This window comes from Apostichopus japonicus, chromosome 4 (assembly GCF_037975245.1).
Source record: "Apostichopus japonicus isolate 1M-3 chromosome 4, ASM3797524v1, whole genome shotgun sequence".
NCBI lineage: Eukaryota > Metazoa > Echinodermata > Holothuroidea > Aspidochirotida > Stichopodidae > Apostichopus > Apostichopus japonicus.
This window is the reverse complement of record NC_092564.1, coordinates 25,454,858-25,478,623: the sequence shown is the minus strand read 5'-3', so window position 1 is coordinate 25,478,623 and position 23,766 is coordinate 25,454,858. Positions and strand designations below refer to the sequence as shown.

General features: G+C 40.1%; 2 protein-coding genes across 2 annotated transcripts in view; one reads left to right on the top strand and one right to left on the bottom strand.

The window, feature by feature from the left end:
* LOC139966931 (tyrosine-protein kinase Fer-like) overlaps window positions 1-23,766 on the bottom strand; it is a 323,597-nt gene that overhangs the window by 182,244 nt on the left and 117,587 nt on the right. The gene's annotated exons all lie outside the window — the stretch shown is intronic.
* The window catches only part of LOC139967092 (polycystin-1-like), a 45,668-nt gene that overhangs the window by 5,215 nt on the left and 16,687 nt on the right, over window positions 1-23,766 (top strand). The window contains exons 2-15 of the mRNA XM_071970811.1: window positions 2,001-2,321; window positions 3,217-3,453; window positions 7,746-7,883; window positions 9,667-9,836; window positions 10,676-12,992; window positions 13,631-13,774; window positions 13,944-14,075; window positions 15,271-15,459; window positions 16,082-16,256; window positions 17,022-19,807; window positions 20,474-20,666; window positions 21,528-21,682; window positions 22,748-22,963; window positions 23,329-23,597. Of these exons, the coding sequence (XP_071826912.1) occupies window positions 2,001-2,321; window positions 3,217-3,453; window positions 7,746-7,883; window positions 9,667-9,836; window positions 10,676-12,992; window positions 13,631-13,774; window positions 13,944-14,075; window positions 15,271-15,459; window positions 16,082-16,256; window positions 17,022-19,807; window positions 20,474-20,666; window positions 21,528-21,682; window positions 22,748-22,963; window positions 23,329-23,597 (7,442 nt within the window). The remainder of the gene's footprint in view (window positions 1-2,000; window positions 2,322-3,216; window positions 3,454-7,745; window positions 7,884-9,666; window positions 9,837-10,675; window positions 12,993-13,630; window positions 13,775-13,943; window positions 14,076-15,270; window positions 15,460-16,081; window positions 16,257-17,021; window positions 19,808-20,473; window positions 20,667-21,527; window positions 21,683-22,747; window positions 22,964-23,328; window positions 23,598-23,766) is intronic.

Below are 23,766 nucleotides of genomic sequence, written 5' to 3'. Positions count from 1 at the left end.
TGAAAATTCGGGCAATATGCTGAGAATTTTTTCGGGCACCTACTGAAAGAATAATAATTTGCATTTTTTTTTCAAATTTTTTGGTGAAAATTTGGGCAATATGCTGAGAATTTTTCGGGCACCTACCAGTGGCAGAGCGTCCATACAGTCAGAGGGGCGATGACCCCTGACGGACTCAAATGGACTGCTGGCGCCCTTTTCAGCTTTATACCACTTTTTACTTATTCGCGATTATCGGCTTTTTTATTGCGCTCTCAAATACCTATTGACATTTTTCGCATTTTGTTGGTGCAATTTTCTGACAAATGGCGATGACACCTATTTGTCCTTCATTTATCTGCAAATTAGCAAGGCCCAGAAAGGGTCATTTCCGGCGATCTAGGGAGTATCTTTACTCAAAAATTTCTGTACGCTCCGCGCCAACCTGTGGTGGCGCTCCGCTTAGATAGTGTCAAAAGCACCCCTACAGACCATTCTCTCCCCCCTCCCCCCCCTGACCAATACCCCTAGCTCCGCCACTGGCACCTACTGAAAAAAAGAACAATAATTTCCAATGTGTTTTTCAATGGTTAAACTGATATTATTATCATTATTATTGTAAGGACTTCCCCAATAATTATAACCAATATAGAAGGGTAATAACACGAAAAAATGATTTTATGTTATTGGCAAGTGATGTAGTAACTGATGGATGCCTATGTGATATGCATATTAACATATAGAACGCGCGCGGAGCGTGCGAAAAAATCTTGGTTATATTTTTCGGGCAAGTCGTTACAGTCCCCCCAAATCAAATGAGGCTCCTATGCCTATGACCCCAAGTACACTTTCTGCTCTCAAACCAATACATTCATGCCTAGGTTTAAATGCACCTTTTTTTTTGGAGTGTAAAGCAACTTTCTTTTCATTGGGGATTAGGGGTCTTCGGGTAAAAAATAACCACTACAAAATATAACCACCACATTGTCAATTTTACGAAACTTAATTAAATTTAAAATAGCCTTTAGTGCACATATCCTAAAAAATTTCCAGGAAGAAATATTTTTATATCTTAGGTTAATGTTTTAGGTTATTTTTACCACACATAATCACATGCGAAAAACAAAACAAATGGCATTCAAAATGAAATACTATATGGTACCTATAGGCCAGATAACACCCTCAGTAATTATTGCAAATTAGAAAGCAAAATATAGAACACATACTATATCCTTCACACCAACAGCTTTAGCTGCCAAAATTAGGAATAACATCTACTATTACTGAAATTAAGTTTATTTTTGATATGCCTCTTCATCTTACATGTTCGTTCCACCAAACAGCATCTTCAACACCTATTAAAGAAAAAACTCTAGTTTAAGTCCTAGAAAAAGATGCAACCCCCCCCCCCCCCGTGGAAAGTACTTTCTTCTATGGTGGAAATTACTTTTCTTCTGCGGCAGAAACTGACTGACTAAAAGTAATTTTCTACCACTGGGCTGTTTGTAGTATTGAGTAATGTTGTTAGGTCCCAGGCCATATAACATTAGGTTCGCCTGAAGTAGTAAACGATAACTCTACTTCCTAGGCCACAGACAGAAGCTAGCCTAGATGGCTTCCACCAAAGAGTAGTTGTGTTCAAGTCTGATTACAGTGAATTGGAAAGAAATATACACTTACATTAAAGCCCAGTCTAGTATGATTTACATCAAAGCAGACTTAAGGTTTAAGTCTATAGCCTGATCAAATCTGGTGACAAACAAACAGTTTTCATTGTCAGGGGCAAGCCAAAAAGTGCCTCCAGTGGGGCAGAAACTCGTTTTTTTATGGCAGAAACTAACCATAACCTTGATGTCAAGCTTGGCATCTCTGCTAGTGGTATAGGTAGCTATTTGACATGAAATAAGAAATAAAGTTACCAGTTTAGGTGTAAATGTAAATTGGTTTTAAAATATTTAACAAATGTTTCACTGATTTGATTTAATTATGGGTTAATTTGAGTCCTCTTTTTTGATTCACAGAGGATGTCTACATTGGTTGCTACAAAGTCGACGTAGACAACAAAGTTTATTCTCTGGGTGGAGGAAACTACCATTTCAATCTCCTTAATGTGAAGCAGTGTATCTCTCTTTGTCGCAGTGTGGACCAATCTTTTGCTGCATGTCAGGCTGGCCGTCTGTGTAGATGCGGGTCTGAGCTTGCTCACCTTCAGAATGTCTCAAGGAATGATTGCACAATAAGATGTTCTGGGGAAGTGCTAGATATGTGTGGGGGATCTGGGGGCTTTGTTAGTGTTTATAGTACAGAGCATTCAGTGAAAACCTTGACCATCCTAGACCCAGGTAAGACAAACACTTGTAGTTTGCGATATCGCGCATTGCGTGTCAACAGATTTTTTTAAGTCATCAGTGTCTACCCCAAATGTGCTACCAAGTCAGATTAAGGTCAATCATTGTCAAATTCTGGCAAGAACTTTACAGCAACTCTCAAAAGTAGTTATCCACATTGAGATAGTAAAGTCTATTTTCACACTCCTCAATGGCTGGGAAGTAATTTGGAGGATCAGAGCATGTGGGGGAAATACATTTTCAGGATAGAACCTTTGCCTTTAATAGTTTAGTTGACTAGCTGATTGCCTTTTCATATCCCTGCGCAACCTCTGACCAGATTCATTCAAAGTAGTTGAGTAACATTCTCTACAAGTTCTATAAAGTTTTTCTTTTAAGAAGTCACATTTAGTTGGTAGTTATTCTCAAAGCATGCATGACTAGATCTACTTTAATAAAGGTTTATAGATTGAAGCAGCTAATGAGTGTTTTGAAAGAGACATGCCTTTGTAGGTTTTATAAGGATCTGTAGTGATGTATTTCAAGAATTTATAAGATGATATTCTCCTCTTCACATGTACCTGAGAGGAAATTAGCAGCAAACCTACCTGCAAGTGAATGTTTGTGATGGCAATGACTAGTGAAGTGAAACAAAACAACATTCCTGTTGTTTCCTTCTCATTGTTTAAACAAATGGCCGTCTTTGTTGTAAGTAGTTGTAATATTTAGTATATACTTGTTTAGACAGTCGGTGAGGAAAGGGTCTACTGATCTTGATGCTTCCAACCATCTCACTGAACCAATGTGTTAAAAACTTCTTGAATTGAAAATTTCCATATATGCTCCCAATATATTCACAATGTCAACAAAATTACAAATTATGACTGATTATCCTTTTTATTTTCATCAGGGGTCATTCAGCTGTACCAAAGAGTCACAATTAATACTACCCTAGAAGATGGGCATGATGGTGCAGTGTTTTCTTATGACTGGGGAGATAGTACACAGTCACCATTTTATACCCCACGCCATCAACCTCACGTTTACACTGATGAAGGAATCTACCTTGTAAGAGTCAACGCCAGTAATAATATCTCAGGACCGATAGAAGCTCGGCTCAATGTCTTTGCTGAATCTCCGATCCGAGGTAAAATGTATTGAATTTGTAGTAGTGTGAGCACCGCAGTAACCATGTATACGAGTACTGACTTAGATAAGGTTCAAAGTATAAGTGCAAGCAGAACAATTCCAATTGGTATTCCCATCATGCTTTGTCTACTAACACCTCTTGTATTGTAAGATGTCTGGCGCAAGAAAATATATCAAATATTTGGAAGACTCTTGTTCTAATTTGACTGAACAATGTAAGACTTAAGTCGTTTAAGAAAACTGTACCTCCCATTTTCCATTCTGCAATATGTTTCTTGGGAATATGGTATTAATTAATTGAATGGTGTGAGATAGTGTATGCTTATTTTGTGATCAAGTGTTTTACTGAACATTTTAACAAATTAAGCAAAAAAAAGCACCTTATTATATACAGTATGCATCAAGTTACATCATAGCTTGACAATGCATTCATGTGTGGCTATCAGAAGAAATAGTCAGACCAGCTCGGTATTGTATCAATAGACTGAGGTTCTAGCATTGCAGATTGATGGCTCTTTTAAGTGCATAATTTTTGGTTATGAGCGCAATCACAAGCTCAAATTACCAAAATTTGATAAGCCTGAGTGCATGCTGTGTTTGCCATAGGGCTGTGTCATTCCGGTTACTTCACTAACCGGTTAACCGTTTCTATTAACCGAACGGTTAACGTTTAAACGTAACCCGTGTTGTTGCCTCAAAATAAGAGCCGAAAATCAGAGTTATATAGCTCAGATTATAATTCCGAAAGAGCGCCACCACTTTTGATGCGGAAGTACATTCTCAAAATAGCGCTGCAAGTATCGTTTTTTCGTAACGCGTATGTCAAGAATTTGGTTGTATTTGCTTAGTTTTGACGATCGTTGCATTGAAAAAGACGAATCGCGCGTTTTCATGAAGTTTTAAACAGATTTTTGTTTCTCTTTCAGTTCATCGGTAACTGTTACAGAGATATTTGAAGCAAATATTTCTTTGTTAATTGCGTAGCCCCTACTGTAATAGCGCAGGCATTGTATGGCAGTTATAAGCCCAATATTACTAGGCCTACTTAATATTGGCATTGTGTATTGAAGTTCGCGATCATATGGAGTGTTAGACTACAAGGCTTTCACCAGCTAGGCCAAGGTTAGGAAAGTCGGTTGTTAGGAAGCGATTACTACAGAAGTGTACGGTAGTAGGGCTAGGCCTACGCAATTACAAGTACAACAATGGGTCACAGATATATTGAATTTGTGCATTGTGGCGGGGTAGGCAGAGGGTAGGGGGAAGTGTGGAAAACATTGTAAAATTTCCCGCAAACACCCTGTCGATTTCCCGCCGGAGTTCGCGCAGCAAACACAATTAGCACGCGTAGCATAATGGCGTGGGGTAGTCCCCCGGTGGGGTCATGTGGTGGAACCCCTTTGTGGGGGTCCAGGGGTTAACGCCCCGGAAAATTTGGCGCGTCTGGCGATAAAATATTCGCAGCTGTGGATGCAAAATACTGACAACTTTTTTAATTTAAATTGTCACGAAACTGATGAAAATTTTGAAATGACAAGTTAGAGTAGCCATCTTTTGTTATAAAATGAAAAGAGATCTATCTGTCTTACAATCATTAAAATGTTTAACTTAAAAAAACATGCGATTTTATGAAACAACATTTGGCAAAGCCCCATTCCTAGACTGCCTAACAATAGCTTGCACTATACTACAACTACGGTCTAGGCTACCATGGGCGGCGATCCTGGGGGGGGAAGGGGGATATATCGCCCCCCCCATGAAAATGGGTGGAGGGGATGTAATACACCATATCCCCCCACCAAATGCCAGGGATAAGAATATTTTCATGCCTACATTTATGCATCATCGTGAATTTACGGCTCTTTTTTAGCTTAATTTCTCGCCTACCATAAACGTAGTGCGATCTTTTCAAATAAACCGTCTTTATAAAGCAAGAAAAGTTGACTGTGGGCTTCATTGGCCCTATAACAACAAAATGTATTATTGCGCCCACGGTTTATTGATATAGTACATATGCACCCTCGTAGTATTCGTATAGGCCCTATAGTAGGCCTACACACGTACATATTCCCTCGAACAGCTGAGAATCTCATGTTACCAGGGTAATGCTAAACGTTTCACCTGGATGCCCTAGCAATCGGTACCTAGGAATGTAACTATGTGTAATTGTTTATTGCATGTGTATAGGCCTATAATAGCCTGCATGAGGCCATTTTCTTCATCGAATAATATAAAAGAGCTCTCGAACATTCTAACGTAGCGCCTGAAACAAGATTGACAGGGGCATTTTTCCCAAAATAACACCCGAAATTAAAAAAAAAAAGTATTTCGGACATGATATCCCTATTTTAAAGTTTGGTATATGCCGCTTGGAAACCTCGGGAGGTGCCGTTTCCGGCCATCTAGAGGGTTTGTAAATCCCAAAATTTCCTTGTACGCTTCGCGCCAACCAATGGTGGCGCTACGCTTAGATAGTCCACAAGGTCATATCCCCCCCACTCGGAAGTACGGATCGCCGCCCATGTAGGCTACATTTCCAAGGTACCTTGCCAAACAACTGTGAGCTCATCCCCTGTCTAACACCTGTTGTTAACAATTTTTTGGCATGTTGCCAAGGAACGTTTCATGCTCTAGAATTAATAAGGTCAGTCAGTAAAGGTTCGGTTAAGTTATGAGAATCATTATCTTAGACGTTTAAGAAAAGTAGGTAAAATATGATCCCCGTAACAGCTAGGTAAGTAAAACAGGCAACTGACTCCTCCGCATGAACAAGACAATCTATTCCACATGATACATGAAAGTAAACCTTGTAATCACATGTTTAAGGCCACTTGGCATGATTAACTAAATGCTTAATATTGTTTCCATGTTCTTGTAGAAAACGTAAACTTCGCAATATACAATTAGTTGTGTTTTTGTAGTTACGTGAGATCCGTAACCGACGAGGTGGTTAGGCTATTTGCTCTACACTAAACTATGGTAGGATATTATTTTCTCCGTAATTTTGGAAATTCTAGAAAATACTTTTTCGCCGCTTAACACCAGATGTGTTCTTACGTTTTATTCATAATTGGGTGTACTAGAGCCTTTTTTACATGACATTAGTTGCATTTAGCACGATATGCCAGTTTCGCGTGAATTTTTCGAAAGTTTTTTGCTCGATCTTTCGTAAAATTTGAAAGGTGTACCAACTTACTTTTCGTACAAAATTGGTTATTTCTCTACTGATTTTCAGAGTTTTTTTTACAGTCAAGTGTATACGTTGTGCATTGAGTATAAACTTATCGCGAATGCAAGAAAACGATGCGGGGATTTCCAGCAGACAAATGTTTTCTTTGTGGGATTACTGAGTCTGTTGAATGGAATCCCGCACCTTAGAGGGAACACTGAACTGAAATTACATCATAATAAAGAAAACGTTTACTGCTTAAATACAATATAAATTTGAAAGGATTAGATGCAGACTCGCCACGTTGTCGAACGGGGTAACAATAGGCGCTTCACGGGTCGCATACCGCTTGGTAATCCCTTCAATCGTACCGCCAATCTTAAAAATCTTTTGTATGGATGCGTGATAAAGTTTGCAATTGTTACGTGATTTTCGGCAAGCAAATGTTGCGGTCTATTTCGGGAATAAAGTGATGTGAAGACGCGCCATTGCAACTGCGTAATTGGCATTACAAAAGCGGTTAAACTTATACGATGTACGGCGGACGTTTACCCGGCCATTCGGTCGGTTAACCGGTTAACCGTTTAACCGTTACAGCCCTAGTTTGCCAGTGGGAGTACTGCAGGGATGACTTGGTTTAGATTCTTCAGAGTACTGCTGGGACAACTTGGTTTAGACTACTGTAGGGATGACTTATTTTGGAGTACTGCAGAGTTGACTTGGTTTAGATTTTTCAGAGATGACTTAGTTTAAAGTACTGCTGAGACAACTTGGTGTAGATTACTATACAGGGAAAACTTCGTTTGGAGTACTGCAGGGGCAACTTGGTTTAGATAGAGATGACTTGGTTTATAAATAGATTCTTCAGAGATGACTTGGTTAAGAGTACTGCAGGAATGACTTGGTTTAGATTCTTCAGAGATGACTTAAGTTTAGAGTACTGCAGGGATGACTAGATGTTAGTTTAGAGTAACGTCTGGTGATGTGGAAAACATTAGGCTATGGACGTTTGTTTTTATAAAATCAGTAATTACCACGTATCCATAATTTTGATGATCAAGACTTTGTAAGCTAAAGGAAAACTTGATAGAGAAACTGTTTTATTTCCTGTTCTTCATTAGATCTTCATACAGAATGTGACAAATTTGTTGAAGTTGGTTTTACATTCAACTGCTGGAATAACTTCGGTCAGGGCACTAACGTCGAAGTCAGCTGGGACTTTGGAGATGGATCAGAAAAACTCAAAATTAAAATGCAAGGTAAATCATGAACAGTCTTTTGTGTCTTTACCACTTTAATTTTCATGAAAATAAAGTGAGGAAATATGAAAAGCAAGGTTAAATTGCTAGTAATCAGTATTACCGGTTAATGAAAACTTCCTCTGGAACATTTCTGAACAACTTCAAATCAGTACACGCTACATGTGTAGTTGAGAGACCTAACATTAATACCATACTCAGGGTTCTGCCGCTGCCGGTCGGCGCCGGTCGGGCCCGACCAGCACGCTGAATTACCGACCGCCACAATCTGCCTGAGTGACTCGCGGGAAATGTTTTGAACAATATTGCCATTCCACGTTCTTTTATATTTGTATTGTATGTTGGTTAGTAAACGTTTTCTTTCGTATGAATTTGACTTCAGTTCAGTGTTCCCACTAAGGTGCGGGATTTCCCTTCAACTGACTCAGTAATCCCGCAAAGAAAACATTTGTCTGCTGGAAATCCCCGCATCGTTTTTTGCATACTCAATGTACAACTTATTCACTTGACCGTATAGAGAAAAAAAAACTGAAAATCAATTGTGTACCAATTGTGTACGGAAAGGTGGTAGGCTACACCTTTCAAATTTTACGAAAGATCGAGCAAAGCACTTTCGAAAAATTCACGCCAAACTTGCATATCGTACTAAATGCAACTAATGTCATGTAAACAAGGCTCTAGTGCATCCATTTATGAATATACCGTAAGACCACATCTGGTGTTAAGCGGGGTGAAAAGAAAGTATTTTCTAGCATTTCCAAAAATACCGAAAAAATAATATCCTACCTTAGTTCAGTGTATAGCAAATTGCCTAACCACCTCAGCGGTTATAACGGATCTCACGTAACTACAAAATCACAACTAATTGTATTTTGCGGAGTTTACGTTTTCTACAAGAACATGGAAACAATATTTATTTGGGAGTGGACTCTCACTCACTGTCCATCTAAAATTATCATCTCAGCCTGAATGATTTATTTAATAGGCACCACCGGCTGGTCTGTACTCTGGTGCTCCAGATATTTGTCCTAACTTTTTTTCATTAATTATGAAAAATTCCAGACATGAGATCTCATTTCAAAGCTATCTACATGTGGCTCAGAATACTCGGGAAGGGCCGTTTCCGGCCATCTGGGGGGTTTCCAAAACCCAAAATTTTCTTGTACGCTCCACGCCAACCGATGGTGGCGCTCCGCTTAGATAGTCCTGCCGGCACTCAATCCACTCTGGGCAGAACCCTGCATACTCAACTTGAGACCATGTCAAAGAAGTGCCACTAATTAATCATGAGCTGTAGACTGAAACTCACTGCATGGGTGGTAGACAGGTTTTCAAGTTGATCTACCTAACTGATGAGTCATACACCCTCTCTTGCCCTTCATAAATTGCCTTAGACTTTATTCTAGTCTGTGATAGTCAGTGCATAGAAGGATGTTGATACAGCTCCCATGTTCATAAACATAAGAAGTGAGGAGTCAACATATTAACTCTTCCAGTCCATGGGGCACAGTCTACTAGCTGGTGACAGAAGAGATAAAGATACCATGAGCTGATGAGCTTCCAGAAGGTGGTGGTGAAATTAGTTACCTATAGCTAATGAACAAATTCTTGATGTGCCATACATCTATATGAAGCTGCTGATGAAAAGTTTATGTGTGAAACTTAAAATTAATTTGTTTAAGTTTTATAATGCTTTTCTATCTTTCTACTTTTCTGACATTACATCAAAAACTTATTTAGTGTTATATATACGTTTCTTTCATGGTTTGCTTTGATATTGTAGATGCTGAGAGATTTAGCACTGCTCCAGTTATACCTCACCATTTGGACTATGTGAACCCTCCGGTAGGTTTCCAAGGGGTCTATGTTGTACCTCAGATGAGTTTCTCGGAGACGGGCAAAATCGAAACTTGGGAGGTCTTTGCTTCATCAGAAGGCCAAGTGAAACTTCAGGTAATATATTTTGATAAATCTTTAACTGCTCCAGCACTACCAACTTTGTTTGCAGTCTCCCCATTTTTTTTTTCAAAACAATCTGATATGTAGGAGTACATTCATTTACTTCTTTGTACATATGTCAAAATTATATCTTGGTTGCACTCAAGACACACTGTCTGCATGTAGTCTGTAATGGAGGGACTGAAGTTCAAGACGATTTTTACCAAACTTACTTCCCCTCTTGCACTGTACTTTGAGCTGAAGGGAATGATTCATACATGGCTTCAAAGTGAAGTGAAAAGCTGTAAGGCAAAAACAAAAACAAAAAAATAGCAAAAGAGGTGAATTTTTTTATCAGAATACTTTCTAGCTGAAGTTTTTCCACACAACAAGGGCAGTAATGAATAGTAAGGAAAAGGTTTGTCTCTCCCCGGCTGGTTATCTTGCTTTGTGAAAAAACTATAGGAATGATGAAGGAAAGCATTAGAAGTAGTCTTTGCTTACAAGAGTCCATTGCCTCTCTTGCAATGTTGATCTAGAAACAAAGGAAGAAGACAGAACTACAATAAGAGACCAAAGAAATCTTGATGTTTAAACTGCGAGAACTGGAGAACAGAAGGAATTTCATGATGCAGGGGAAATAGAAGCACATGTAATGGCATTAATGGCCAATTTTTGGAAATTAGAAGGCCAATGCATGTTTACAATTCTCTAAAACTTAAAAGTAATATAATTTCATGAATTTATTAATCTTTGATTATTCTGTGTTACTTTAGAGATAGAGAGAGGGGTTCTTTTGCTTATTTCAAGAGTTTAAGATCCTCTTGAATTTGAGATTTCTTTTTCTACCGCAGATTTTCCATCCTCTGTGTGATACCCAAGAAAGATACTGTGTGTACAATAGATCCTGTATTTCTCGATTTCTGTCCTGTCTGCCAGCTAACGAAGAGTCGTGCGATGCTGGTAACAAGGCATTCTGTGTACGGACACAGACATGCCAGCCGTTTTCTACCCAGCACTTAATGACCCAGAAAAACAGAACCGTTACAGTGTCTTGTTCTCATCAGAACAACTCAATGATTGGAAATACATCTTTGACCAATCATAGCGACTGTAATGCCACAACTTGGGAGACTTACAACCAATGGCAGACGTCGTATCATCCTGACAAATGTCAGATCCAAAACAAGAGTGGTGAACCCTGGCAAATGGGATATTATTTAGTAGGAGAAAATCTTGTTTACCTGAAAGAAGGTTATAACATTTTTGAGATCACCACAGATGATAGGATTCAAGTAGAAATTGGAGATGTAATTGGATTCTCCACATATCAACAAAAATTTCCCCAGTACTATCCAAAAGCAGCGTACCCTCTGATAGGCGAAGTGGCACTAAAGGGTGACCGCACGGCAAAGATTTACCTCTTGTCACAAACACTGCACAGGTCCATGAAGACATTAAGGACAGTGGATGCAGAGTATGTTTTGTCCGGTCAGCTGTATCTGAGAGCTAGGGGTTCCATTACCTCTCATGCAAGATCTACTCATTCATATACACAGTCAGGGATGTTCTCTATCCAGACTGAATATGACAATGCCCTACCAGGCATGATCACTGGCCCTACTGTCCACATAGCTTCTCAGTACAGCATACTCTCCATTAAAGGTACCCACTTCACAAGGGATCTCGGACGGTACTACGCATGCACAGACGAAGCTTTCGAAATGCACGTTGAAGTCCATCAGGGTACCTTTGTAAGATTAGTCTGGGAGTTTCCTGATGGTGATAGTAACATTACTGCCCCATATATCCACAATGGGATTCAGGATGGACCCGAGGTCGACACTCCCGATAAACAACCATTCTTGTTTTATGAGATTGGAAATTACTCCACATCCGTTACTGCATATAACAATGTTAGCTCTGCGATGGTCAAACTGGAAACAACAGCACGTTATAGAATTAGAGGGCTCTGCGGGTTCATTGTGAATATGAAAGAAGATAACACCACACAAGGATGGAATTTGACAATGGCTGGAACATACTTCAATTTCACATCTCTGATTACCTCCGGAAATGAAGTGGAATATCTTTGGCATTACGGAGATGGATCGGACAGTGTTTCATGGAGCCCAGTGCTGTTTTACACCCACTACTACCAAACAGCAGGGCTATACACCGTCACGGTTAAGGCTGATAACATTGCAAGCACGATGGATTACTCGTTTCAGGTGGAAGCGGTGAAGCCGAACATTGTACATGCACCTTTGTACAGTACTTCAGATATCCCATTCCAAGCTGTTTGCGATGTGACTTGGCATACTGGGAGAGGTTTGACCTTCCTCTGGGACTTTGGAGATGGTAATACATCAGCAGTTTTGGATATTGGGGAGGTATGGCACTACTATACCACATTTAATACCTACACCATCACCTGTACCATCGATGACTTCCCAGATGTATCCGACACGTTTGTCATCATCGACCAAGACCCCGTGGAGGGAGTCAAGCTTGATAACATCACCGACATCAAAGCGACTGGAGATGTGGTTGAGTTTGCGGTGACTTGGACCCGGGGCAATGATGTCAGCTTTGACTGGTCTTTTGGGGAGGATGAAGATGAAGTGAGGACAAATGAGCCTGAAGTAACTCATGTTTATGGCAATACAGGATTCTATGATGTCATAGTCAATGTGTCTAATGTCGTGTCTTGGATGATGTCCCCGCCTCTCAGGATTGAACTCCAAGAACGGATCACTGGTCTTCGGGTCACCTCGGGGAATAACATCATCTTCGCTGATGTAGCGGCCCAAGCTTCCTCTGATACCGGTAATAAAGTTGTCTTCACGTACTTCTTTGGCGACGGATTTAATGTAAGCAGCTCTTCTCGTGAAGAGTCCCACCGGTACTCAAATCCCGACCTCTATACTATCACTGTGGATGCTTACAACGCTGTCAGCTTGCAAAGATCTCAGGCCTCGGTCTTAATCGACTCTAGGATCACTCAAGGAAGAGTCCTGGTGGAGACCCCATGGATCCGGGCGGACCTAGTTAGAGCCAACTGCTGGGCGATGAATGGTAGTAGCGTGTGGATGAATTTTGACTGGGGTGATGGTGAAGTTACTGGCCCCTACTATGCTAACTTTGTTGGCACTGGATCAAACTTTGAAGGTGAGTCTGACTTGTAACATATTAAATACACTCCTTGTCAACAGATTCAGATCATTCAGATTATATCTTATGGATCTATAATCAGTCCAGAAAGGAAGAGGAGGGGGAGGGGGGAAGGAACGGAGAGAGAGAGAGTAAGGAGGAGAGGGGGAGTATGAAGGGGAAGGAGGAGAAGGTATAGGTAACAGTATAGTGAATCTTGATCTGAAGGCAGAGCTCTTGAGAGCTCAGTTATTTGAAGATTCCCGAGGACTATGTTGCTATTTGACATTCAGCTGTCCGAGATTTCGCCAGGGTGACATGTGGAAGCCGCTGATTTCATCTTGTTTTGAAAAGGTCCTTCTTTTGTCCAAGTGCCGAAGGTGCCCTCTGTTTCAAGGCCCCAGCACTACCCCCCCAAGGCCCCGGCACTATCGATTGGATCACTGAGCCAGTCTGCCTCTGCTTGGATCATGGATGTCCTATAGGGACAACCAATTCATATAATCACACTTACATATTTACTAATGTTGAAAATTTCTGCACACTCTGTTGGACAGCATAGACCAACTTTCCTCCTCACAGGCAAGGTGTCCAATGAAAGCTACTTATGGACACCTTACATATCTTATTCTTCATCTGGTATTTTGTACCCACAGGTAGCCATTATTACTCAAAAGAAGGTACTTTCAACATCACATGTTACATGGGAAATGCCTGGAGTGATGCTGTAGCAAGGACACAAGTTCTCTTACAAGAATCTATCGGCAGTATTTTATTTGAGCCGTCCGTGACTGTCAAAGGTAATGTGAAACACCTCTCTCTACAGGAGCGGTGATGAAATTTGAGAGTGCATAGCAATAATTACATCCCTGTTGATTCATGCATACAAAGTCATTTAAATTCAGTCTCTACTACTTGAATCAGACGGTTGGTAGGAGACATTTTAACTACTTCTCTTTTCAATTACAGGTGACATCTTTTATTTCAAGGTATTGCCGTTCGTTGGCGGCGGCCATGATATCTTGTTTCAGTGGGATTATAACGATGGATCTTACTACACTTCTCAGGATTTCACTCATCCTTACGTCTATAGCAAAGCTGGTAAGTTTCAGTTGCATCGATAAGATGATTGTGTCTTGCATTGGGTGACTTACGTCAGTCCAGTGTTAAAGCCACAGATGATCTGCTGGGGGGGGGGGTGGGGGGGAGACAGCACATATGCTGTGCAGTTGGTCCCAATGGCAGACTAATATGCAATCATATGACAATTAGACCAATAATTGGCAGGTTGACGCAAAAGGCATAATGGTCGAATAGGCATATTCCTCTACGTCATCTGTGGGCTTGTATGCTTTGCGATGAATCAGTTCAAATGTAGGACGGCTCATAAACAGAATGCTCAAATTGACACCAGGAAGTTTATGTCTCCTCCAGATGGGAAAAAGGCCTCTTTAAAGGTAATCAAAAGTTTTTTCACATATAATTAATACCAAAATTTTAAATTTTAAGTCAACACATGTGTATCTGGTTCCACACTGGAATCCGGTCAGTCACATGAGTGTAGCAGATGACCGGAAGTGATGGGCCGGGGGAAGATGGTAGTTTTTCCCCCTTTTGTCCCGTTTTGTGGGGCGTTTGTCTGTTTGCTTTTAGGGGATTTCTTTCTGTTTGTAGTTAACAGCCTGGTTTTTCAACAGTCACACATGGATAATTTCATAATAGATGATTGAAAGGGGGGGGGGAGGAGGATGGGATAGACAGGGTAAAGTAGGGTGTGCTGGCCATCGATCGCTATTTGCAAATTTAGCGAGGAAAATTAAAAAAGTGACAATTCTGATATTAAGTTTTTGTAAATTTCCCCTTTATCCCTTCCGTGTCTTTCCAGTGAGAACATAGGTTGTCCATGGTTTATCCCCACTGTAACGCATCATCTGTTTCACCAATGTGATCTAATTCATATATTAAATTATAAATTCTATTGTATACTACAATCTGGCTGACATTAGTGGATACCATTACATTATCTTGCTACTTAAAATATTACTATTTTTTCCAACACAAACATATTCTGCTAGAGAATTAGAAGATCCACTCAATGCTTTGTAAATTTCATCGTAAATGTCCTTTGGAAGATCCTGTTTTTGCCGCGCAGAGCAGTATCGCCATTTGGACCTTTGCAGAATGCCTGAAATGCAGTCAATAGCTGTCACCAGGAAAGATTACAAGATAACAAGTTATGTAATATTAATTTAATTTATTTGTTGTGACTATGTTTTATGTTTCTCTTTCACTTTAGGTATCTACTATGTAAAGTTGACCACGACAAACCTGGTGAGCACCAAGACGGTGACTCAGCAACTGTATGTACAAGAGCATGTCACTGGTCTCTACTTGAGCCCTGTTCACCCGGTAGAACCGGGTCAACCATCGATAGTGACCTGGCAGATAGAACATGGCACCGATGTAGAATATCAAGTAGACCTTGGTATGTATCATACTTTATATTAGAGAGCCTATTAGTCATTCATAAGTGTAGTTTCTGATTCTCATCAGATTCACTCAAGTTACTGTCGAAATGTTCTAAAATGAGGTCTGTTGTACAGATATGACATTTTATGCTAAGCAGTCACAGTAAATAGCTGATGGTCTCAACAGACAATAACACAGTACTAGATGATCAAGTGGACAAAGGTGGTGGCATAAGAGACAATCAAACCCTAGCGTCAGGGAGGTAAGGGGGTTGGAGCCCTGGTCATGCATACAAGTAAGGTGGTGGGTCTTTCTTATAAATGAATCCAAAATGAGCTACAACCTGTGAATTGAATAGCCACCCTATGTGAATTAAGTGTAAGTTAAAGTTATATGCCATTTGATTTTATCCACATGCACATGCGGCTGCTTTATAGCATCATGAAAGAAATACCTTAAAGGTAGCTTCAGCTCTTTCTGGGTAAAAGGGAAGAAATTCCTATTCTAGTCATAAGTTTCTTAGCTCTTTTCCACTGTCAGTTGAAGACGTTAAAAAAATAAAGAAAGTTATATCATATGTGATAACTGAATTCAGCCTATTCCCAATTCACCGTTAAACTTTTTATGATTTTGAACAGGTGATGACACAGATCCGTACTTATTCAGACAATCAGTGATAGGGAAGAGTTATATCTTGGAGTACATTTACAATTATCCTGGCTCCTATCAGGTGTCGCTCTCAGTGTGGAATAAACTCAATAGTCTTAACCAGACTGCAACAGCTCATGTAGAATATCCTATCCAAGGACTCAGGTCAGTTGAGAAGGAACGTTGTCAAAAATATCTTCAAACTATTTTTTGCATCTGCAGGTTGTTGTATTAGGGATTGCTTTACATTTTTCACTTTGTAATTATTAGTTGAATTATACAAATATCATACTCGGTCAAATCATTTAGAATTTGATTCAGATAAAGGATTCTACTGCACAGCTATCTAGTTAGCTAGCTAGCTAGCTGCAGAGGTGGTTTCTAATCAACTTTAGAAACAATGGTCTTGTTTATAATCTTATGATATATTGGATTATTTGTAACCAACGATGCTTTATTGGGAAAAGAGGGAGAGGGGAAATGAATGAATGAAATACTTCCAAACAAGAATTATGGAATATTGGTAATTTACAAAATGTTTGTTGCTCGTTAGGTATTACCGTATCACTCTATATAATTATTTGTTAGTTGATGGGTGAGGTGAGGGGAACAAATTTAGGTCTCACCCTCCCCCATACTCCTTTAAATCCCCTTCCCTATATAATTCTGGTAATATTGCTGCAAAGGTGTATTTCTTCACTACATGTGTATATACACAATCACTTGCATATGTGTTCAGTACTTCACATATGACCTGAGATGTGGTGAAAATAAAATAATGTAAATTTGAACTGGTGGTTGGTTGAACTTGTTTGTGTTTTTTGTTTATTTTAGGGCATATATCATAGGTAACAGTACAACCCACACAGTCAAGTAATGGAAATTGAACTGGTAGTTGGTTGAACTTGTTTGTGTTTTTGTTTATTTTAGGGCATATATCATAGGTAACAGTACAACCCACACAGACAAGTCAGCATTTATAACCATAGAGATTGACCAGGGCACCAACGTTATCTTCACCTGTGACTATAGAGACGGCTCTGCACCTATAGTCACGACCAAAATGTTTTGTCGGCACATGTTCATCGCCCTGGGCTACCATCTGGTAACGGTCAGCGCACAGAATCACCTCAGCTCTGCTAACTGTGCTGCTAACCAATCCTACGAGGTCATACTTCCTCCAATCCCTCAGCGTATCGAACATTTGGAGATCGTCGTGGAGGAGAGCACCATCCTGGGTCACGTGACCGTGTTCAGAATGAAACGTCGGAGGGGTAATAGATATAACTGCACATGGAGTTATGGAGATGGAGACACAGATGAGATGGATCAGAGTATGGTCTTTGACCTATTCAACCACACCTATGCAACTGCAGGCGTCTACCAAGCCAGCATAAACTGCTCGAACTTCTATAATCCACCGGTGGAGGCGTTTGCCAATGTGACGGTCCAGGAGAGTGTCCGAGGTCTCAACTTCAGCTGCCAGCTTCTGGGCCAGTATCACACAAACCTGACCCTGACCATATCACTGGAAGGCGGCACAGACGCTGAGGCCGAAGTCTACTTCAACAATGGTGTGTTCCCTGCCAGAGTAGTCCACCTGGCCGGTATCGTGGTCATTCCTGACAAGGTGGTCAACGTCACAGGCTGGCACGACATCAGCTTGGTGGCGAGAAATATGGTGCCACCAGAGATGCTCGTTGAAGAGAGGATCTACATAGAGGCTGAAGTCACTAACTTGATGATGTGGACGGAGACTCCATATATCACCGTCGGATCTGTGGTGGAGTTCCAGGTCTCAATGGACCTAGGTACTGATGTGTATCTTGAGTGGCACTATGGAGACAACTTCATGCTGGAAACATTCATCAAAGATGCTAAGAGAGGGGACGTCTTCTCATCGCAGCATCTCTACACCGAGGAGGGCTTGTACGCAGCGATGGTGGTCGCCACTAACCGCATCACCACCGTTTCCAACATTCCTCTCCTGATTGCTGTGGAGGATCAGGTGAGTGGATTTCTGGCAGTGTCAAACAGTCCAGTCCTGTATCCTGATGGTGTCATAAACTTCACAGTGACGTGGAATGTACACACCCGTACCCTTCCCGATAATACCTCGATAATATTTGACTTTGGAACAGACGAAATCCCGGTAGAAATCACATTAGACAGCCTGCCTGCCATACAGGAATATAAATTGAACAAGTACTGCATCGACCAATTTCTGGATTACGATGCCGGTTATGTAGAAATGAACATGACTCTGAGGAACAACGTTACTAACGGGAACAATACTTCTAATGTCACCACCGACGCTACTATCATAATAAGAGACAGCTGGTGTAATGAAGCTATCGAAACTTTGTTTCTCAACATCAACGGTTCGTCTTTACATGTCTTTGGAATCTCAAATCAGTTTTTACCAGGACAGTATCAAGTCTCAATCAAGATTCAAAACATGGCCAGTAGACAGGAATTCAAATTTCTGGTGGAAACTCAAATTCCTGTCAGAGGATGTGCGGTCACTGTCTGCTCCTTTCGAGATGGAATGAGAGAATGTGAGGCAGATGGAGATGCAGACCACTCGTCTCATTACCCAGTAGAGTACCCTGTGGTATTGAGAGTGTTTTGCATCAACGGCACCGGAATGGAATACAAATGGTCTTTTGGAGATGGAACGCTAGTCACCAGCCGTGAGCATGAGACCTTTCATGAATATTCACGTCCGGGGATTTACACCATCGACCTGGTATGTAGCAATATATTTGGTGGTGAGAGACTGACCACTGTTGTGACCATTCAGGAGAGTGTGGTTGGACTGTTTGTGTCTCAAGGTCCAGTCTCAAGCTTACTAGTCAGTGTGATTGTATTTGCCTTACAGCCTGGGACGAATTCCACCTTCCAGCTTACCATCCCAAACTTGAATTTCTCGCAGATTGTTGCTACTCCTAGTTTTGACGCTTCAGTTAAAATGGAAGCTATTGACCGATGGGATAAAAATGCACATTTGCCTTTTAACGTATCCGATGCAGCGGTGAGTTTTCATGAGGTGACATTCCCAAAGGCTGACCGTTGGCAGGTTTCCATCACTGGCTCAAATTTTGCTTCTCGAGCTACCTTTGAAGGCCATATATCAGTTTCTGAAGAACCTTGCGACTTGCCGTCTGTGAAGATTCTAGGAAGTAGCCAAGAATTTAGAGAACCGACCTCTTTTGTACGACATCAAGCAATTTTACTGATGGCACAGGTTCAGCTAGCTTGCAGCCGAACCAGTAAAGCAAATATGATATGGACGCTTTTCCCTTTAAAATTGCACGATGGAGCATTGCTCCCACCGGAGAACTCCACGGCTCTCGAATTCCCTTCTTCCATTGTGACATCAGAGATGACCTTTAGAATCGACCCATATGTCATTAATCTTGGGAGGTATATGGTGGAGCTTATGGTGGTACTGGACAATGATGGTGAAGTGAACAACAAGCAGCTCGCTTTCTTTGAGGTTGTATCGTCGGACTTGGTGGCAATTATAGCTGGAGGGGATGAAGAAACCATCAAGGAAAGATCCTTATTCACTCTCAATGGTTCAGCATCACATGATCCCGATGTGAACACCGATGTGAACACAGTAGACTGCATGGATGAGGAACTAGAACTAACGTGGTACTGTCATCTAGGGAATGAGACACTGGACCTTGAAAATGGGACACAGGAAGAAGGTAAGTAGCTGGGAGTAGGTGGGTGGGGGGAGGGGAGTAAGGGCTTCATTCCAAATGAAACTGTTGATAATTGAATATTTGGTACTAGCTTCATTATTCATGGTACTCTATTTGCAACTGATGATTTTGTCAAAATTCTTAGTTTCAGTCAAAGGAAGACAAACTTCCCACAAGTGTCACAGCAATTATTGTCATAGTAAGGTATTTCTGCAAGGAAGAACAAAGGCACATAGGTTTTGAATATATGATTTACAAAGAATAATATTTGCGAAGAAGAATGTGGATATTTGGGTGAGTTGCATATTGTAGCAATGAATGTGAAATCATATTAGCTTTGCCAAGCATTGCAAAACTAATTTCTGGATAGCTCTTTTCCTGAGGCTGTCACTGAGGACATTCAGTAAAAATTAAATGAGATCAAAAGTGAGAAGAAGTTGAAAGAGATAGACAAACATAAGTGTCTAAATTAATTTTTATTGACAAAATAGGATTTCCAACATTTTTTTTTTTTTTGGGGGGGGGGAACTAAAAAAAAAAACAATTTTGGTGTCATCATAGCTGTCAATACTAAGCATGTTACAAATGTTAAATACCTCATGCTTTTAATCCATTTGTGCTTTATTTTAACTAATAATATCTTTCATCATTATTATTGTTTTGTTCAAGGAAAAGGCTGTTTTGGAGATGGGCCTGGTCAGATTGCCAATGAGACTGCTCTTCTCACCTACTGGACTGCGAATCTAACTCACTATCACAGATTCATCTTCACTCTCGTCGTCAGCAAACAGGGAAAGGAGCCTGTTGCAGTCACAAAGATTATCAACGTTGAGAGGGGTTTATTCTTACCCCTTGCAATAAGGTATGCAAACATTGTACAGTAATTCTTTCATTATCATTGGATATGTTGCATGTTCACAATCAATTTAACAGGGAAGGGTCGCACAATGGTACTGACAGGTGTTACATTCCATCGGGGCAGCAGGCTCGATATCATTTACATATTTAGTACCAAGGTTTGACCACACATTCTGGTGTGTTTTCATATGCTAATTACAATTCTCGATGTTGGATGGTTCGGGAAGTGTTATTTAGAGTACAGTACAACGTATAAGAGTGAAGTTTTGTTTTTATTGTTTACTCTTTACATACCACCTCTCTTAGCAGCCAACAACTGTTAAAATATTCTTCAGACATTCCTATATTGCTTTCAACCAACATTACATGGTCCTAAACACTTTTAGTGCAAGAACATTTAAAATATGTTATCATCTTGCTGTGACAAGAAACTGCTCTATTTTCATTATCGTAAACCATATAAGAGTGACATCATTTGTTTGTTCATTACTCGAAAAATAACACCTCCAATCATCCAACATCGCGAAAAATGTTCCCAGGACATCCCTCTACAACTTCCAACCAACAAACCTTGGTACTAAATACGTGCAATGAAACTCGTTTTTTAAGCTCTTTTTGAAGCCTGCCCTGACGGACTATTAGTGGTGATTCCCATGAATAAGACATAATGGACATTATCCACACCATTACTTTTGAGAAATATGGATTTCTCTGTTAGTAATTTATCGGTGTACCTTGACTATCCTAGATGGGCAGTTTGTGACAGTTAATAATTTGAAATCATGTGAGTTCTCCTTTGTAGAGCTGGATCTTCCTCCTAACTATTATTTCCAGCAGCATGACCAGTCCTCTTTCTCTTGTACAGGTGTGTAAAAAACTGTTTGAGCAAGATGAACCCAGCGTTAGACTTAATTCTAGCTGCATGGTGTGATTGTAAAGCTAATCAGACAGAAATGACTTATGAGTGGAACGTAAACGGATTAACAATGGACAGACCTCTGGCTTTCTACTCTGCAACAGGTAATCATGTGTTCTGTATGGTTATTGAAGTGCTAGCTGTGCTGCAGTCAATTTAATTTATGCATCAAATGTATTTGTCAAGTTTGATACATTAGTGTCAAACAATTCGTGATGAATGTCATTATTATGCTTGATATAGTGTATACCTTTAAGAGCTTACAAGCTTGATGAGAACACACAACATGTTATAAACATGGTGAACATGTCGTACTGTATACAAGTATGCCTTCAGCATGTTATGTTTGGTGAAAGTGTATGCCTCTAACATGTCTACTTGGAGGAAATATAATCTTTATACTTGTTGGGAATATATGCTGTTAACATCTTATACCTGGTGGGATTATGACTATAACATGTCGATCATGCTTGGTATGAGTACACTTTGAACATGTTATACTTGATGTGTGTATACTTTGAACATGTTATACTTGATGTGAGTATATTTTTGAACATGTTATACTTGATGTGAGTATGCTTTGAACATATAATACCTGATGAGACCATGCTTTAAACATGTTATACTTGATGTGAGTATGCTTTAACATGTTATACTTGATGTGAGTATGCTTTGAACATATACTACCTGATGTGACCATGCTTTAAACATGTTATACTTGATGTGAGTATGCTTTAACATGTTATACTTGACGTGAGTATGCTTTGAACATGTTATACTTGACGTGAGTATATACTTTGAACATGTTATACTTGATGTGAGTATGCTTTGAACATGTTATACTTGATGTGAGTATGCTTTAAATATGTTATACTTGATGTGAGTATACTTTGAACATGTTGATGTGAGTATGCTTTGAACATGTTACACTTACTGTGAGTGTGCTTTTAACATGATTTACTCCATTAGATTTTGCCTATTACATGAAATGATCAATGATATCATCCTTTGTTAATAAGCCTTATACACTTTTTATGCTTAATGAGAGTGTATGTCTTTGACAAATTATGTTCAATAGGGTTATGGTTAATACATATTGTACTTGATAAATGTGTGCCTTATAGTACTATACTGTACTCAACAATCATATCTGTCATTCTTTCTTTTAGGATTACATTCTCCATATCTTCAGTTAGCTTCACTATTATTTTTGAATAACTCTGGATCGAGTTTCCAAGTATCGCTGAACTCCTATCTTGGTGACGATATCGTGGGCCAGGTTCGAAATACCTACCGGATCAGTGACTTGCTGGTTGCTGGAGACTGTGAAGTCAGTCCCAGCACAGGGACAGTACTTTTCACAGAGTTTGTTATTCAATGTGAAGGTATTGTTATCTTTTCACACACTCATTGCATTGATTTGGGAGCAAAATAAGTGACAATAGTTGTCAAAGTTTTCCTTCTGATATTTTGCAGATTGAAACCCCCAAAAATGATGTTCAACTTATCTTTCTCCACCTCATCACCGTCAACCCCCTCCCCACACCCCCTCCACCCCTTTCCACCGGCCTCAACCCCTGGTTACAGGATGTCTACCAGTAAGCCTATTATAATATTTAGGAAAGAAATGACCACTGAATGATGATCACTTTACATTGTGTGTTTGAGTTCCTGGTTTACTTTGTGTCTCCATATTGGAATACCTTATGCATTCATAACTACTATTCTGTATTTCTTTTTCCTTTTTCAGGTTTCTCAACATCATCACCACCACTGCTGTATCGTTTTCTTTGGAGTAAACACCCTCCTCCTCCTCCTCCTCCTCCACCTGCTACTCCTACACCGCCTCGCTCTTCAGAGGATGTAAATTCATTTAGTCTTCTATCTATGAGTCCTGGAGGACAGATGTCTCCACAGTCTCTGCCAGCCGGTCTGAAGGAGCACAATCAAACAGTATATCTTAGAGTACAGGTCAGGGATACTCTAGGAGTGACAACATCAACGGATATGGAGGTTCAGGTAAAAGAAAGTGGTCTCTTATAATGATCCTTACACACTGCAGAGATAGGTGAAATGTTCTATAGGTAGATTCTATTAATGTTATACAACTTGAAGGGAAAATTGATCACACTCTATAATTTAAAGTCGCAGGTCAGGGATGCTCTGCCTTAAGTAACCTGTTGACATC